Source organism: Neovison vison, chromosome 2 (genome assembly GCF_020171115.1).
Source record: "Neovison vison isolate M4711 chromosome 2, ASM_NN_V1, whole genome shotgun sequence".
NCBI classification, from domain to species: Eukaryota; Metazoa; Chordata; class Mammalia; order Carnivora; family Mustelidae; genus Neogale; species Neogale vison.
The window spans coordinates 20,251,803-20,271,243 of record NC_058092.1 but is presented as its reverse complement, the minus strand read 5'-3'; the positions used below and the strand labels follow the sequence as shown (position 1 = coordinate 20,271,243).

The 19,441-nt window shown below is 39.8% G+C and overlaps 1 protein-coding gene across 3 annotated transcripts in view; it reads right to left on the bottom strand.

The window, feature by feature from the left end:
* WDTC1 (WD and tetratricopeptide repeats 1) overlaps positions 1 to 19,441 on the bottom strand; it is a 70,590-nt gene that overhangs the window by 40,639 nt on the left and 10,510 nt on the right. For all 3 annotated transcript variants that reach the window (XM_044237534.1, XM_044237535.1, XM_044237533.1), the window contains exons 2-3: positions 8,728 to 8,876; positions 7,222 to 7,305 (exon numbers count right to left, since the gene is read on the bottom strand). In XM_044237534.1, coding sequence (XP_044093469.1) covers positions 7,222 to 7,305; positions 8,728 to 8,775 — 132 coding nt within the window. In that variant the 5' untranslated portion in view covers positions 8,776 to 8,876. The remainder of the gene's footprint in view (positions 1 to 7,221; positions 7,306 to 8,727; positions 8,877 to 19,441) is intronic.

Below are 19,441 nucleotides of genomic sequence, written 5' to 3'. Positions count from 1 at the left end.
TCCCAGGACCCTGAGATCATGACCTGAGTCGAAGGCAGAGGCTTAACCCACTGAGCCACCTAGGTGCCCCAAGATCTGAAAGTATTAAGGACAATTTCCTAATATAAAAGAGAGATGAATACAACAGATTGATGTACTTCTTGATTCAGATCTTCCTTAGGAAGAAACAACTAGGAACAAAATTAATTCAGGTAAAGTGGATGGAAACCAGTCTCAGAAAACAATATTCAGGAAAGAAGTATGAAAAATAAAGAAAATCAGCTTTGCAAAGTAGATTTTTCAGAAGCTTACAGAACCTGCAGGATGAATGCAATAGAAAGAATATCCAAGAAATAAAGTTATCAATGTTAACTTGGGTGCTTTTTAAATAGGCATCTCTTTTGGTATAAATTCTACATATACAGGAAAAGTAACAAAATACCAGACCGGTTAAACTCAAAAGGCAAACTAGAAAGTCAGAAAGTAAAAACAGGGAAGGATTATTAACCTGGAAAGTAGAGAAGTGGTATGTGAATAAGATTAAAAAAGCAAACTCGGGGCGCCTGGGTGGCTCAGTGGGTTAAGCCGCTGCCTTCGGCTCAGGTCATGATCTCAGAGTCCTGGGATCGAGTCCCGTATCGGGCTCTCTGCTCAGCAGGGAGCCTGCTTCCTCCTCTCTCTCTCTGCCTGCCTCTCTGCCTACTTGTGATCTCTCTCTGTCAAATAAATAAATAAAATCTTTAAAAAACAAAACAAAACAAAAAAACCTTTAAAAATAAAAAAGCAAACTCTAGGGGCACCTGGGTGGCTCAGTGGGTTAAAGCCGGGGGTGCCTTCAGCTCAGGTCATGATCTCAGGGTCCTGGTATCTCAAGCCCTGCATAGCATCGAGTTCTCTGCTCAGCAGGGAACCTGCTTCCCTTCCTCTCTGCCTGCCTCTCTGCCTACTTGTGATCTCTGTCTGTCAAATAAATAGATAAAATCTTTAAAAAAAAAAGAAAAAGAGAACTCTAATAAGAAAATTTAAAAAAAAAAACAATCAAACCAACAGGTTTTTTGTGAACATCTACTAAATGTTCAGTGCTCTGTCCTAGAAGTTATCTTTAAGTTATCCTTTAGAGTTTTTCAAAAGCATACAAAGTAGTAAATTAGGAGATCCAGGAAAAAAAATCTTCCCCAGAGAATAAAGAATATTATTATCAATAACCACAAAAAGGCAGGAGCTTTTACTGTTGATTTTACCTCTTTTATCCCACCTCCAACCCCAAGTAAGCTCCTCTTCCTAATGCTAGAAATTTACTGCTGTCAACTAACACAGAATCCATATGTGACAATGGGTAGGAAATATAACAAGGAAAGGAAATGACAGTAAAGTCTTTAAAAAATAATACCAGCTAATATTTGAGTGCTATATAATATGAGTTTTACGATATGCTAGGCACCGTGCTAAGTACTTTACACAAATTAACTTGTTTATCCCTCCTCACAAACCTAACAAACAGGATATGGATATTATTTTACTGATGAAGAAATGGGTGCTGAAGTTAGACTTACCTAACCAAGGTCATATGACTCATAATGGTATCTTAATTACTATTTGTCAGGCAGGACAGTCACAAAAAGATATCCCCTCCAACCTCAAACTAGGAAAGAGGGAAATAAGACGGCCTTTTGGGAGTTAAGACTCTAAAACTCAGTACTGTTGAACTTGACCTCCTCCTTGGCTTTCCCGATAACCATGTGCTCCTACCTCTATGTCTATTCTTTCTGGTTCCCGTGGATAGAGGAAGAGCAGTAACAAGCAATCTCTAAATGTTCGAACCACCTTGGTTCCTGGTCCTGAGCTTGCTTCTCTCACTTTCTACTTTGTCCCCAAGTGACATTACCCAGTCATCCTGTTTCCCGGCTCTTATACAGAGCAGTGGTTCTCAAACCTCTTAGTCTCAAGACCACACTATCAAAAATTATTGAGGATCCCAAAGAGCTTTTTTATAGGCGTTATATTTATTGATATTTATACCATATTAGAAATTAAAATGGAAATATTTTGTATTATTTTCATTTGAAAATAATAAAAATGGTAAATTAACATATTTTAAATGAAAAGTAAATATATTTTCTTTTTTTTTTTTTTAAGATTTCATTTATTTATTTGAGAGAGAGAGAGAGAGAGATCATAGGCAGGCAGAGAGGCAGGCAGAGAAAGGGAGAAAGCAGGCTCCCTGTTGAGCAAAAAGCCCAATGCGGGCCTCGATCCCAGGACCCTGAGACTATGACCTGAGCTGAAGGCAGAGGCTTAACCCACTGAGCCACCCAGGCGCCCGTAGTAAATATATTTTCTAAGACAAAAGAATTTAATAAAAAGAGCTTTGCATAATGTCTAGCTTAATGGAAGGTAACTGGTCTCACACCTATTTTTGTATTGTCTGTTGCAATGTTATTTTGGCTAAAGTATATAACGAAAATACAGCCTCACAAAGATAAGTAGTTGCAACAGGGAGGAGTATTTTAACAGCCTTATAATTACAGATATCCTTCTTTGATACTGCACCAAAACTCCACAAGTAATGGTTTCTTAAGTTACAATCCAGAATCTGAAACCACAGAAAGGAACTATTGGTACCCTCCTATTGTTAATGCGCATTGGTCTAGTTTGTATTATGCATAGGTGTTTTACACATGTATTATATATAGGTGTTTTACACATTTGTATTACGTATAGGTGTATTACACATGTATGTTTTACACAGTGTTACATCAAACACTGGTCATTTTGAAAACACTGACTCACTGAATTTAAAGATCTTCAATGTTAACATTCATTATACAACACTGTTGACATCTGTTTTATCACCACAGACCTCGTCAAAAAAGCTTTATAAGTATTGAGAAGTTATCAAGCTCACCACAACAGATAAAAGTTTTCCTATATTCTCTCTTTTCTTGGCTTAGAAGTTCCAGTTTTATTCTTGGCAACAAATACTATCAGTTGTCTTTCTTGAAGTGACAGCTCAGTTCATTCATTTTTTAAAGAAAATGTCTGCCAAGAACTCTTATTTGAATAACTACAGTTTTTGTCTGGTTCTTTCAGGTAGTGCTTCATAAAAAGTAGTGGGGCTTGCAACTTGAACAACTGCACAAGTGCTTTTTCCTCCAGGCAACCATCATAGTGGGTTTGCAGGAGTACTTTACGGGTACTTCCCATCCCATAATACAGGATACTTAAGAGATACTTAACAGTTAGGATTTAATAAAACTAGTAATTTTTGTTGCTTCACATCAAGCACATTTTAAGTAAAACTTGCTCTTTTTGGTTACTGCAAATGCACGGCGTTAATAAGTCAATTGATGCTATTTGCCTTAATCCATGCTAAGGTGAGAGTAGTTTTACTCATTTTTTTTTTTTTGCAAATTTTATTTATTTATTTTTTTAAGAACATATTTATTTATTTGATAGAGAGAGAGAGAGAACAGAAGCAGGGAAGGGGCAGAGAGAGAAGAAGACTCCCCAATGAGCCAGGAGCCCAAGGCAGGGCTTTGATCCCAGGACCCTGAAATCATAACCTAAGCCAAAGGCAGATGCTTACTGTCAGAGCCACTATGGCACCCCATTTTTTGCAAATTTTAAATGAATTAACTTTTGTTTTGCAAAGAGCATCTTGATACTACTATGAAAGTAGTTTTGACCACAGACTTCCTTGAAAAAGTCATGGGGATTCCCAGGGGTCTGCAGACAACACTTTGAAAACTGCTACTACAGACTCTCTCTCTGTCAACGAATGACACTTCAGTTTTTATTCCAGTCTATGCCTCTCTCCTATCCTAGACCCACTGGCTTTTATCAAAGGCCTGAACTGCTTGAACTCTTGAATCCCATCGCCTCTAGCCTTCCCCAGCACTTTGCTCCTTCAATTATTCTGTCCTACTACATCAGCAAACCTTCCCCTGCCATCAACATAATCACATGCTTGTATTTCTTCCACTCTTATTCCTCTCCCTTGATCCCATAGACCCAGCCATTTCTCCAGTTCTCCGCTTCCTTTTGTAAACAAAGTTTTTTCAGGAGTTGTGTAGACAACTCTGTAAAGTGGAAAACAAAAACAAAATAAAATGACTTTGAAGGAAAGAAATGAGAGAATAAAGAAGACATCATTCGGGGTGCCTGGGTGGCTCAGTGGGTTAAAGCCTCTGCCTTTTGGCTCACGTCATGATCCCAGGGTCCTGGGCAGGCTCTCTGCTTAGCAGGGAGGAGTCTGCTTCCTCCTCTCTCTCTGCCTACTTGTGATCTCTGTAAAAAAAAAAAAAAAAGAAAGAAAGAAAAGAAAAAAAGGTGCCATTCTTCCTCCATCTTCTGAAATGAGCCCCCCACCAACAATTGGTTAAAGCCAACTCAAAGACAGGAGGACAAGAGAGCTGAAGAAAGGTAAATAGTAGACATAGATGACCAAGAGAAGGTATCTTTTACAGTTTACCCTTTTTACTGATTATATCCTACCTCCTCTCATCTGGGGAAAAAGTTTGTATTAAATAAATTAATAGATAAACTTCCATCTTTCTTTAAAGAAAGAAAAAACAAGAAAGCTGTCTATGATATGGCTGTCACTTCTTTACCTCCAATTCCCTCTCACAACCCCTCCGATCTAGCGTCTATTCCCATCACTCCAGAAAAACTACTCCAGTAAAGACCACATACATTGTTCTGTCCTCATCTTACCCAACCTTTCAAAAGCACAAAGTAGAAGTGACCACTCCTTATTTCTTAAAATATTCTCATTACGTGGCCTTTACACTCTCCTGGTTCTGTTTCCTTTCTACTTCACTGATGACTTTCTTGGGTAACTTTTTATCTTCTTAGCTTGTAATCAACTTCTAAAAGCTGGAATGTCTCCATAGCTAGGTATTGGGCCCTAATCTCTATCCCTCCTAGAGTTGAGTCTTCGGATTTCTCCCTCTTGTCCATAGCTCTCTCCCAATTAGTACCATCAAAGCCTACTTACTTGACATCTCCATAAAGATATCCAACAGGGTTCCAAATTTAATATGTCCAACCCCTGAAACTCTCCCAAACCCATTTTTATCCCAGTCATCATCTTTCCATCTGCTCTCACTTCTCTAAGTCTCACAAGTGGCAAAGCTGGGATTTAAACTAGTTTTTGTTTCTTTTCTTTTCTTTCTTTCTTTATTTTTTTAAACATCGAAATCTGTACATACTATGTAGGTTAGGGAAGTGCAAATTGAAACATTTCACCTTAATGTAATTTTGTATTTGAGCTCCAAACTTTGGGAAACAATAGATGGAATCTTGTTTTGTGTTTATAAAAGCTTCTAAGTCTATTTCAGACCAAATTATTTAACTAGGAAGAGATAGGAGAGAATATGGGTTGGCTGGAGGCATGGCTGAAAGAGTGAGCCCAGCCAGCCAGTGACCACTGTCCACTCAGCATCCAGCAGAGCAGGGTTTCTCAACCACGGCATTGTTGGCATTTGGGCTGCATAATTCTTTACTGCACATTCTTTGTTGCTGTACTGGGTGTTGTAGGAGGTCTAGCAGCATCCCTATCCCCTGTCCACTATATGCTAGCAGTACCCTTCTCATCTGGCCAACCAAAACTGTTTCTACATATTGCTAAATATCCCCTTGGAGGTAAAAATCTTTCATGTCCTGTCCCCAGATGCACCAGAAGATAGTACTTTAAGTTATGTTCTGAAGGAAATATGGAAATAAACTCCAAATCAATAAAGGATAAATAAATGTCTTAAAATTATGTTTTCAAAGAATTTTTAGAAATATGTAAGCAATCATGATATAAAAGTATAAAAGTTTACCAAACTATTTAAATGGTATGAGCCTCATTTTGTAGGCAAAAAAAAATGTGTATTAAAAAATTGGAAGGGGGCGCCTGGGTGGCTCAGTGGATTAAAGCCTCTGCCTTCAGCTCAGGTCATGTTCCCAGGGTCTTGGGATCAAGCCCCACATTGGGCTCTCTGCTCAGCAGGGAACTTCCTGCTTCCTCCTCTCTCTCTCCTCTCTCTCTCTCTGCCTACTTGTAATCTCTCTCTGTCAAATAAATAAATTAAGAAAAAAACCTGGAAGACTTAAGAATCATGAACTAGCTTTCTATGATCCAGGCACTGTGCTGTTAGTGCTTCACACAAATCTCATTTAATCATCACAACAATTCTCAGTTACTGCTCTACTTCACAGATCAGGAAACTAGGGTAACCTGCACAAGACCATATTGCTAGTGAGGAAACAAGTTATACTTTTTTTTTTTTTTTTTAAGATTTTACTTATTTATCTATTTGACAGAGACAGAGACAGGGAGAGAAGGAACACAAGCATGGGGAGTGAGAGAGGGAGAAGCAGGCTTCCTGCTGAGAATGGAGCTTGACCCAGGATCATGTCCTGAGCCCAAGGCAGACACTTAACGACTAAGCCACCCAGGTGTCCAGGAAACAGGTTTTAAAACTAAATTTAGAGGCACCTGGGTGGCCCGATGCAGGGTTTGATCCCAGGACCCTGGGATCATGACCAGAGCTGAAGGCAGACGCTTAACTGAGTTAGCCACCCAGGCATCCCAGCAAAGAGAATTCCAACTCAACCCACTGATAACACTAAGTTGGATAGGACATCTAAAAGTCAGATTCAAAACATGGTCTGGAAGAAGGAAAGGGACTGGAACTAACATCATAACATTATAGAGTGTCTCTGTGTTGGACATAATGAAAAAGCTGAACTTCTGGACTTAAGGCCTGGCTTTCCAAGGACTGGTCAGGACAACACTGGACAAGGTGCTTGACCTTTCTAAACCTTTTTTTTTTAATACCCATTCCCTAGAACCCCACAACATTACTTTGACGCTAAAATGAGAAAGCGAGCGCGCGCGTGTGTGTGTGTGTGTAAAAACACTGTGTAGACTCTAACTTCCTTTGCAAAGGTAGAATAATTATTGTCCAAGCCAACAGTAAAAACAGTGGCACACATTTCAACAATCTTTTTTCCAAGCACACAGCAAATAATATATGACCAAGAAACAACTTCTGCATGATCATACCAATCACTAACCTTGATTCACCTGCCTATTTTTACCCGCCTAATAAAACTGTTGGAAAGGAGAGGTAACCATCAGGTGTGACCTGCAGAGAAAAACTTTTTTATGCCTTGAATAATGCAGAGTGTTCTCTACAGACAGAAAATGGAGACCCAGCCATCTGCATCTAGTATGCAAACTGGATTTCTTACCTGTAGCTCTGCTTCCAGGCCCAGCCGCCTGATAAAGGGGTCAGTGACATGGTAGTGCCGCTCAAAGCTCAGGGCACCCCGCTCCTGGGGGACAGATACAAACTCACAGTTTCATTAATTTAATCCAACATGATATTTCAGGTACCTATTATGTACCAAGCACTGTGCTGGGCACCATAGGATCTACAAAAGTAACAAGAAATTGGCCTGCAGGAGTCTGCACTATACTTGAATAAGGGTTAGAGAATAATAATAAAAGAGTATAAAATTAAGCACAAAATTGTGCTGTTGGGTTACAAAAAAAGAAGGAGGAGGAGGAGGAGGAGGAGGAAAAGAAAAAACGAAAAAAACTGAAAACAACAAATAGGGAGTTTGCATTGTTAGGATGGAGTGGGTGGGCACCATCTTTAGGACACATATTGTGGGGTATATTCATAGGAAAAAAAATAACTTCATCGTCCCTCCAATTCTGATTCTGTGCCTCTAGGAAATGGTCCTTGCCCTTGAGGGCCATCCGGTCCAATGAAATTACAAAAAAACCCACAAATGGACAAAGCCTCCAAAGGATTCAGGGATGCAGGGAAAAAAAAATACATGAAACAGATTGATGTGCACCAAGTACACAGCTCATGTAGAGGCATATACTCAATGCTTTTAGATGATGATCACAGCATATGCTACATGCCACTGACTTTTTAAAGATTTTTAATTAAAAAAATTTTTTAGCACTTAACCTTTTCAAAGAACTTTCAGATTTCATTCTCTATGATCTGCCCAAAAGCAGACATTATTATTTAACAACAGAAAACAAAAGGAAGTAAAATGACTCAAGTCTTATAAGTAATTAGGGTCTTAAGCTCCTGACCCCAGCTTGGGGTTCTTACTACAGAAGCACATCAAGCCTTGATGGAAACTCTTCCATTAAATCCCTGTGGTCCTTAAAAAAAAAAAATCAATCAATCAATCCCTGTGCTCCTGACAAAGCCTGGGCTACCCTGCTAAATGAACTTGACTGCCTGGTCATTCATTCATCTCACAGAATGTACCAACTGCATAGCTCAGGTGCAGGAGACCCTTAAAGAAAAGAAGATTTTAAGCTGAACTAAGACTAAGACTCTTCCAGGTTCTGTTTCGTGCACAACTCGGCAGCTAGAACAACATGAAGATGCCGTATTTTCTCCTGCTGTAGCACCCCCCACATAAACCTACATATGCACACACAGTTGTGTATGCACATGCACAACACACAGATGGCTCCCTTCCCTCACCAGCTTTCATTAATTTCAGCAGCCCAGGTACAAAGCACTAGGACAGAGGAGTCTCCATGAGTTCCATGCTCGTGGGCAAAAGAAGATGGGAGTCAAGAGACCCTGATTCTAGTCCTGGGTCTGCCACGAAGTAGCTGTGTGACTTCAGGCAAGTCAAGGTCTTCACACCTCAGCTTCTTCCCCAGTCTGTTAGGAAGAAAGAACCTCATGCTCTTGTACAAAGGTCTAAGGTGCTTACCTTGATCTGCCTACGGATGAGGTCTCTAGTTATGTTCACTTTTGCCATCTTCTCTTAATGGAATTCAACAGCAGGAAGCTACAGAAGGATCTTCAGGACCCTTGAGCATTCCAGCCAAGCCCAGGTCCACAAGACACACATTTAATTACCTGGGGGAAAAAAAAAAAAACATCAAACCTTAAGGGATGGAATAGGGTGGCTTCAGGGCCCTAGTTCTAACCCCTGAAACAGTTCCAACAGCCTACTTAGTGAACTGGCTATTGCCTATGATTTATAACACGGTGAGCTGGCCCTGCTGCATAGTGCTGAAGAGCCTTTGGAAGATGAAAAGGGTGGGAAAGGGGAAACAATGAATCAGAGCCACAGGAAGCAACAAACACTGAAGAGGTCATGTATGCTTCACCAGAAAATGGAGGGCTGGATAGAAGGAAGATGGAGCATATCCTGAAAGTAAGACTAAGACATGTAGCAAGAAAGATGTCAAGTTTCACTTGCTCAGTATGCATCTGTGGCAACCAGTCTTTTAATTACACTTTGAACCCTCGACCCTCATCTTGGCTCTCCCCAAAACCAAATGAGTATCACAGACAACACTAAACCCTCTAATAGATTCACAAAACCAAAGGTGGACAGGAAAGGTAAAGGTGATCATGTCTAAGATTCAATCTGATAAAGAAATCCCTCTTCAATATCCTGGTAGGTAGGCTTTCAGTCTCACCTCCTTTTTTTTTTTTTTTTTTAAGATTTTATTTATTTATTTGAAAGACAGAGATCACAAGCAGTCAGAGAGGCAGGCAGAGAGAGAGAGAGGGGGAAGCAGGCTCCCTGCTGAGCAGAGAGCCTGATGCGGGACTCGATCCCAGGACCCTGAGATCATGACCTGAGCTGAAGGCAGCGGCTTAACCCACTGAGCCACCCAGGCGCCCTCAGTCTCACCTCTTGAAGCAACGTACTCCTTTGTTATAAACTCTGATGGTTAGAAAAACCTACTAATTTTATTTATGAGAACTTATCAGTAGAAAATGCAAAATACAAGAAACACAAAACTTCTATACCCAAGCATATTCATCAAAGATTTTGTTTTATTTTATTTATTTATTTTTTAAAAAGATTTTATTTATTTATTTGAGAGAGAGACAGTGAGAGAGAGCATGAGCGAGGAGGTCAGAGAGAGAAGCAGACTCCCGTGGAGCTGAGAGCCTGATGCGGGACTTGATCCCGGGACTCCGGGATCATGACCTGAGCCGAAGGCAGTCGTCCAACCAACTGAGCCACCCAGGCGTCCCGTGTTTTATTTTATTTTTTTAAGTAGGCTCCATGCCCAACGTGGGGCTCAAACTCAGGACCCTGAGATCAAGAATTGCATGTTCTACCCATCACAGATTTTCTAAAAATAAAAAAATTAAAAGGACCAAAATTTCCAATGGTAGAGTAATGGCTAAACAATGCATAGTCATTTGGTATTAAGCAGAATTAGAAATGCTACTTATTAAAAAATGCTACTTATGAAGGAAAAATGCTTACATCACACCAAATGTTTATATGATAACATGATGCTTTTTTAATAAATACTACTACCAAAACTGTGTTTTAAAAAGGAAATACAAGGGTGCCTGGGTGGCTCAGTGGGTTAGGTCTCTGCCTTCGGCTCAGGTGATGATCTCAGGGTCCTGGTATCGAGCCCACATCAGGCTCTCTGCTAGGCAGGGAGCCTGCTTCCCCTCTCTCTCTGCCTGCCTCTCTGCCTACTTGTGATCTCTGTCAAATAAGTAAGTAAAATCTTTTTAAAAAATAAAATTAAAAATTAAACAGGAAATATATAAACGGGGCACCTGGGTGCCTCAGTCGGTTAAGCGTCTGCCTTCAGCTCAGGTCATGAATTCAGGATTGAGCCTTGCAAAGGGCTCCCTGCTGGCAGGGAGCCTGTTTCTCCCTCTCCACTGCTTGTGTTCTCTTGCATTCTCTCTCTCACAAATAATATAAATAAATAAAAATAAAATCTTTAAAAAATAAAAAAGGAAATATAACAATAGCCATCTTTGAATAGTAGTGTGACTGATTTTTTTTCCTTCTGCTTTGTGATATTTTCAATTCTCTTCTACAAAATCACATTAATATTGAAATCAGAAAAAAAAAAGAAGAAAAAAAAAAGGGGGATGCTAGAGCCAAAAAACCCCACTAGGCTTTGAAAGAAAGTTCTGCTCCCTGTTATTTCCAACTTTTGGTCCTGGTTCCACCACTGAAGCTACACAGGAAGTTTAGTCTTTCTTCCCCAGTATGGCTGGGATGATGGCTTTCAGGGCCAAGCCTCTCTGCCAACCCCCTAAGCCAGCAGGATTCCCAAGACCACTTCTCGATCTCCTGGCCCGGGTTTTCCATCAGTGGCACCTCTACAGATTCCTAGCACACCCTCCTGAAATCATCTCTCCACCTGATCTGTAAGCAGACTCCTTCTTTTCCTTTGATATCTAATCACAAAAGAAACTCTATATTAACACTTTTCTATTGCAGATTTTTTTCTTTAGCATTAGGCACACAGTAGGACAATAAAAATCCTGCTACCTGATTAGATGTTCCCATTCAGCCCAAGTTCTTTGGGGTTTATGCAAATACATCAAAATGATATCTTTTGGGATCATAAGCTCTTAAAAGGGCAAAAACCTTCCCCATAATGTGGAAGACATCCAGCATTGCATCTTAGTGAGCATTACCAGGGAGATATGTAAGTCACTGGCACTGTTTAGGATCACAAAACATGTGACCATGAATAACACCTAAGGATGCCAACTGGGAACAGCTATAGTTTCATGATAACTTTCCTAGGGGTCTCAGGCCACCAAATTAAAAATGTTAATTTGGACAAATTGGCATACACTAATGCTGACCTGCAATTATGTTTATGGCTCTGCTTTGTGATATAATGGTCAATCTCCTCTCCCCCCCCCAAAAAAAATACGCAACAGTAATTTCCCTCACAATCACCAAGAATATAGGGTGAGATTTATTGTAATAGAAAGAACACTAAAGTCAGTGAGAATATCTGGTAATAGTAAGTAAGCTAGGTGGCCTTGGTCAAATCTCAGTCTCTCCACATAGGCTCTCACTGCTGTGTCTCACAGGCACAGGAAGAACTAGTACAAACACTGAAGGGGCCACATATGCCTCACCAGAAAAAGGCCCATATGCTTCACCCCCAACACCTTTTTTCCTGGAAGACTAAAAAGGTCAAATGATATAATGCAGGTATGGTGTTTTTTATTTAATGTTATTTTTAAAAGAATATAAATACTATGGTCAACTAATCTTCAACAAAGCAGAAAAGAATATCCATAAAAAAGACAGTCTCTTCAACAAATGTTGTTGAGAAAACTAGACAACCACATGCACAAGAATGAAACTAGACCATTTCCTTAAATCATAAACAAAAACAGACTCAAAACGGATGGAAGACCTAAATGTGAGACAGGAATCCATCAAAATCCTAGAGGACAACACAACCAGCAACCTCTGTGACCTCAGCCACAGCAAATTCTTGCTAGACATGTCTCCACAGGGCAAGGGAAACAAAGGCAAAAATGAACTATTGGGACTTCACCAAGATCAACTTTTGCACAGCAAAGGAAACAGTCAACAAAACCAAAAGACAACCAGCAGAATGGGAGAAGATATTTGCAGATGACGTATCAGAGAAAGGGCTAGTATCCAAAATCTATGAAGAACTTACCAAACTCAACACCCAAAGAACAAATAATCCAGTCACAACAGGGCAGAAGACATGAACATACATTTATCCAAAGAAGAAATCCAAATGGCCAACAGACACATGAAAAAATACTCAACATCACTTGGCATCAGGGAAATACAAACCAAAGCCACAATGAGATACGACCTCATACCAGTCAGAATGGTTAAAACTAACAAGTGAAGAAACAACAGATGCTGGCGAGGATGCAGAGAAAAGGGAGCCCTCCTACACTGTTGGGAATGCAAGCTGGTGCAGCCACTTTGGAAAATTGTAGAGGTACCTCAAAAAGTTGAAAGTAGAGCTACCATATGACCCAGGAATTGCACTACTGGGTATCTATCCCAAAGGTATAAATGTAGTGATGCAAAGGGGCACCTGCACCCCAATGTTTATAGCAGCAATGTCCATAACACCCTATCTATGGAAAGAGTCCAGATGTCCACTGACAAATGAAAGAATCAAGAAGATGTGGTATATAGACACATAATGGAATATTATGCAGCCATAAAAAAGGAAATCTTGCCATTTGCAACAACGTGGATGGAACTAGAGGGTATTACGCTAAGCAAAATAAGTCAATTAGAGAAAAACAATTATTGCATGTTCTCAATGATATGTAGAATTTTAAGAAACAAGGCAAAGGATCATAGGGAAAGAAAGGAAAAAATGAAACAAGATGAAACCAGAGAGGGAGACAAACCATGAGAGACTCTTAATCTCAGGAAACAAACTGAAGATTGTTCGAGGAGAGAAGGGTGGAGGGATGGGGTCACTGGGTGATGGACACTGGGGAGGGCAAGTGTTGTAATGAGCACTGGGTATTATATAAGACTGATGAATCACAGACCTATACCACTGAAACAAATAATGTATTATATGTTAATTAACTGAATTTAAATGAAAAAGAATATAAATACTTTTATCTCCTAAGAAATAGTAAGTTGCCAAATAGACATTTACTATGTACCAGGAATTTTGCTAATGGCTTTATATATGTATTCATTCTTGGGCTCATAATGAGCACAAGAAGCTTCTCCTGTATGCCAGGTAGTATTCCAGGCCCAGGGGACTCAGCAGTGAACAAAAGTTCCTTAAATTTCATGGTACTAACATTCTAGGAGGAGGGGACAGATAATAAACAATAACACAAATACAGTAAGAATATATCCAGTAGGGAAAAGTGCTGTGATGAAAACAGAAAAAGTTGATATTAAAGTGACTGATGGGTTACTTTTAGATGTGAGGTCAAAGAAGATGAAGTACACATTTGTGAAGTTTTCTAGCTGCTCAGCATTTGAAACCCTTCCTGTAAGTTGGGAGTCTCCCACCCAGTAGTCTGGCAGAAGACAGAATGCCCGCCCCCCACTATGAGGTGGGAACAGCAGAGACTAAGATTCTCTGAGGTCCCTTACAGCTAGAGTGCGTGCATATGGCCCAGGCTGTTCCAACCCGACACATCAGCCCCAGACCTTTATTGGGATCTGGTATCAGAGAATCAGAGGACCAGAGGGAGGGAGTTCATGCTGGCAGAAAGGTGTGGCTATAGTAGCCAGTAAAGCCCAGTCAGCTGATGGTAATGGTGTAAGCTGTATAAGCGTTAGCAGTGACCTCATGGTTTAGTTCTGTGAATGATTTTGGCTAAAAGTTCTGGCTGCTACCCAACTTCCCTTGTTCTAGCTCATTCTTCAAACATGGCTTTGTGGCCTTCCTTGATATTTTGTGAGTTTCCCTTATAACCTTTCAAAAATCAGCCAGAGTTGGTTTCTGTTGCTTACACCTACAAATCCCTCCTGATAACAGAGGAACCCTCAGATGACAATCAAGCTGAAACACGAATGACAGGAAGTCACAAAGGACTTGGGGAGGTTGCTTCTGAGGAGAGAGAACCACCACTGTTAAGGGGAAGACTGGTTCAAAAGCTTGTATGGAAAAAAAAAAAAAAAGCTTGTATGGTGGATGTTATTACTACCATCATCTTACAGAAAAGGAAACAGAGTCATGACATGAAACAATTTTCACAATGTCACACAGGTAATAAGTGAAGCTGGGGCAGGGACTCAAACCAGAGCTGTATGTACACTCTTAACCACTTTGTATATGAGAATAAATTATTAGGGTACATAATTTCCTAGAGTAATGATCACTATGAATCAACTAAGTTGTTCCTACTCATTCATTAATTTTCCTAAATTATTAACCTGGTTTGTACCAAGTACCAGGTACTGGACTAGACATGGGGGAATACTGACTGGGATCAAAGACACAGCACCTAAGAAATCAGAGAATCAAAGGCAAGGGACTTTAGCTAAGATAGGTACATACTTAGAGAAACTAAAAAGAACAAAAAAAGTGAAAAAGCAGAGAAAATAGACAAATATAAAAAACCCTCACTACAAGTCAGGTAAATGGTAAAATGGAAAGTAGGATTTAATACAGTATCAGACTGGTAGGCAGAGGTTTAAAAATCAAAATATCAAATTTAATACAACTACTGCTCAGTATTTTGGTGAACATTTCTGTTCCCATCCTGAGAAGAAATGGTAGCACACCAGCAGACAGCTCATTCTAGAGCACAGCCCACCTTCTCCCCTCTTTCAGGCAACATGGATTCAGTGCCTTCCACAAACTTTTTTAGGCAGGCAAGCATAACTGGAAACCCTTCTAAGTGGAGATTTACTTAAAAGGTTTACATTAGGTGGGAAATACCCCCAAATCTATAGGGGGCATAATCAGTTTCATACTTTGATTAAAAAATCTCTCAAACACAAATATTCAAATCAATAAAGGAACAGTTATTTGAATATGAGAAGATTTAATCACAGTCAAATTTTAAAAGCATTATTTTAAAGCGTGTTCTGGAATTGTCAATTCTATAGAACAAAGAGAACTCACAGATATGGAATGACATGATGGAGACATTTGGAATTGAAGAAAGGAAGTCATATATTTATGATTAAACACTAGAAAAGACTATATTGAGGGGATTTCTATCTCTGGTGCAGTATGCAAATTATATGTTCAGTTCTGCTGAGATGCAAAAGACTGAAATAAGTGACTTCAAGAATCCATAAGATAACATTTCAATGCCTATTATGTCAGCACCACACTTGACTTTGAAAAAACAGCAAAGCAGCAGCCAAACACAGACCCTTCTCTTCAAGAGCACTTCATATAGTTGTCATGAATTGAACAGATCAATAGCACCAAGGCTATTGTGACCATTAATACCGTAGATAGACTGAAAAAGGCTAATTTAACCGAAGGACCAAAATGAATAGCTAGGACAGTAAATTCAAAAGGAACAATAGGAATAATAAATTAAATCTTATTTATACTCATTTATTCATACATCTTAGAAGAAAGCACAAAAATGACAGTGGGGGAAACAAACTAAACATATGGCAGGAGGGGCACCTGGGTGGCTTAGTCATTAAGCATTTGCCTTTGGCTCAAGTCTTGAGCCCAGGGTTCTGGGATCGAGCTCCGCATTGGGCTCCCTGCTAGGCAGGAAGCCTACTTCTCCCTCTCCCACTCCCCCTGTTTGTGTCCCCGCTCTCACTGTCTGTGTCAAATAAATGAATAAAATCTTTAAAAATAAATAAATAAATATGGCAGGAGAGCAAGAAAGGAGACATGTAAATCACCAGCAAAAAAAACTAGGACGGTAACAGACCACAAGCAACTTTATACGTGTATTCTTCATTCTAAGACTAGCACAGTGAACTGAGTATAACTTTACATTCACCCTTAAAGCTCTAATGACACTGAAGGCTAATTTGCAGAACATGAAAGCTCAATAAAAAAATCTCTCTAGCTAAAGTACAAAGGTTTAGGAATGGCATCTGCTGTCATTGAGGATACTGCAGGCCAGCTCTAGCTGACACTCAATAAAAGGAGGAAGAAGGAAGCTAGTTTCTGGGAATATGAAAAACATAAAAATGACTAAAAGGCACAGAGGAAAACATATGACATAATGTTACAAAGAAAATATGAGCTGCCATGCGTAAGATACTCCTCCCTAAAGGTGTTCTACTCTTTGAGCCTAAAATGCATAGCATGTCACCACCTAACGCTATCTGTTCTACAAACTTTTAACTCAGGCTATTGGGGGAGCGCCTAGGTGGCTCAGTCGGTGAAAGCCTCTGGCTTTGGCTCTGGTCATGATCTCAGAGTCCTGAGATTGAGCCCCACATCGGGCTCTCTGCTCAGCAGGGAGTCTGCTTCCCTTCCACTCTCTCTGCCTACTTATGATCTCTAACAGTCAAATAAATAAAATCTTAAAAAAAAAAACCCTAAAACTCTGGCTATTTGGAACTTTTCTTCCATAGGCAGACCTCTATATTATAAAGGAGGCTAATAAGAAAATTCATTTAACAGCTCAATTTGGAGGAATTAATCTCCTTCATAATGCAAAGGGTATCAGTAATATAACAGCCCAAGGTTAACAAGCCTTAGAACAAAGTACACCTGGCAAAGATTACTCACCTGGAACCAATGATTGAATGGTAATTTCCAAAATAAACATGAGGAACCACCCATTTCAGGTGTGCCACAGTCCTTGGTTGGGCTCTGGTTAATGTAGCAGAAAGGGAAGCAGATTTAAAATACTTAGGCACTTGGGCCTGAAGTCCAGCCCCCTTGTTGTACCAATTAGTACCTACTTAGGCAAGTTACTCAACCTTTCTGAATTTCAAGTTCCTCATGTGTAATATGGGGATGCTCATCGACTTCAATTGGTTGTTGTGAGGAATAAGTGATCAAATATATATGAAGGTACAAAATAGTGCCTGGATTACAGTAGGTGCTCAACAGACGTTATCAGCCAAATCTGAACTCCATAGACTTGATACCTCCTGATCTATGCGCAGTGCCATGGTTACAACATTTCTCCCTTACTTCCTTCCCTACCAGAGCGACAAAGGTGACACTGGGGATTCCGTTGTAGGGTGGTGGGGCACACAAAGTGGGATGACTTTCTCACTTCTGCTGAAGGAACTCCATACAACAGTATGGAGTTAACTCCATACAACTCCATACCAGAAGGGTTATACAGGATTATTCATAATAGCTAAAAGGCAGAAACCCAAATGCCCATCAACTGATGAATGGACTAACAAAATGTGATGTAGCTATACAATGGAATGTTATCTGGCCATAAGAAGCAGTGAAGTGCTGATACGTGTTACAATATGGGTGAACCTTGAACACATTATGCTAAGTTAAAGAAGGCCATGAACTGAGCCATATACAGGTTTCTCCAGCTATCCAAAAGTAAAGCATTCCTATGAAATCTATCCTAAGCTGCAATGACATAAAGTGAAGAAGCAGTTACCACTAGTTTATATGGAAAATTTTTGAGCTTTCCCCGACCCCCCAAAAAAACCTCTCTTGGGCTTTTCCGCTATCATCTTACTAACGGATTAAAAAAAAAAACTAAATGAAGATAAAGCACAGAGGCTCAGAGTTCAAAGCTATGGTGGCTTGATGCGGAGTGTAGTTCTCAGGGGAGAAGCTGGGAGGTGCCATTCTCGCTTCTCAGGGTGTGCGCTGCCTCTGTAATGGGCTCGCGGCAAAACAAATGATGAACACGGTATCTGATTTTCACCCTTTTCATAAAAGCAAAAATCCTCTTCAGATTTCCTTCAGTTAGTGAGAAAAAGGTGCTAACGTAGGTTTTTCATAAAAGTGAGGTGGCAGGGCGCCTGGGTGGCTCAGTGGGTTAAGCCACTACCTTCCGCTCAGGTCACGATCTCAGGGTCCTGGGATCGAGTCCTCCATCGGGCTCTCTGCTCAGTGGGGAGCCTGCTTCCTCCTCTCTCTCTGCCTGCCTCTCTGCCTACTTGTGATCTCTGTCTGTCAAATAAATAAATAAAATCTTTAAAAAAAAAAAAGTGAAGTGGCATAATGTGAACTTTCAAGAATCAAGGGATGCCTATAATTCCATTTACGTGCAAGGCCCAGAATAGGCAATCTACAGAAATAGAAGATTTGTGGATCCTTGGGGTTGGGAGGATGGGGTTTAGAGTAGTAATAGCTAAAGGATATGTATTTCCTTTTTTTTTTAATTTGAGTGAAACTCACATAATAAAAATTAACCATTTTAAAGTGTACAATTCAGTGGTATTTAGTACACTCACAGTGTTATGCAACCATCACTTCTAGGTAGTTCCAAGACATTTCCATCGCACCAAAAGAAAATCACACTTATTAAGTAGTCAGTCCCTCTTCCATCCTCCCCCTCATACCTGGCAACCACCAATTAACTTTCCGCATCTATGAATTTACCTATCCTATATAATTTTATATAGGATTTTAAGTACAATTTTAATATAAATTTATATATGATATATATAAAATTATATTTTATATAAATAAAATCCTATAATATGTGGCCTTTTGTGACTGGCTTCTTTCACTTATGAAATATTTTGAGGTCCATTACTCTAGCACATTATCAGTACTTTGTTCCTTTCTATGGCTGAATACTATTCCATTGCACTGCTATTATCACATAGTGTTTATCCATTCATCTGCTGGCTGTTGTTAATAGTGCTGCTATGGACATTTGTATATATTATCTGTTTGACTACCTGTTTTCAATTCTTTTGTGTATATACCTTGGAGTGGAATTCCCGAGTCATATGGTAATGCTACATTTAACTTTTTTGAGGAATGGCCAAACTGATTTCCATAGTGGCTGCACCATTTTACAATTTCACCAGCAATGTACAAGATTCCAATTTATCCACATCCTTAACATACTTTTAAAAAAAGATTTTATTTATTTGACAGAGACAGAGAGCACAAGCAAGGGGAGCAGCAGGCAGAGGGAGAGGGAGAAGCAGGCTCCCCACTGAGCAGGGACCCTGATGCCAGCTTGATTCCAGGACCCTGGGATCATGACCTGAGCCCAAAGCAGAGACTTAATGACCAAGACACCCAGATGCCCCAAAGTTATTATATTTTTAA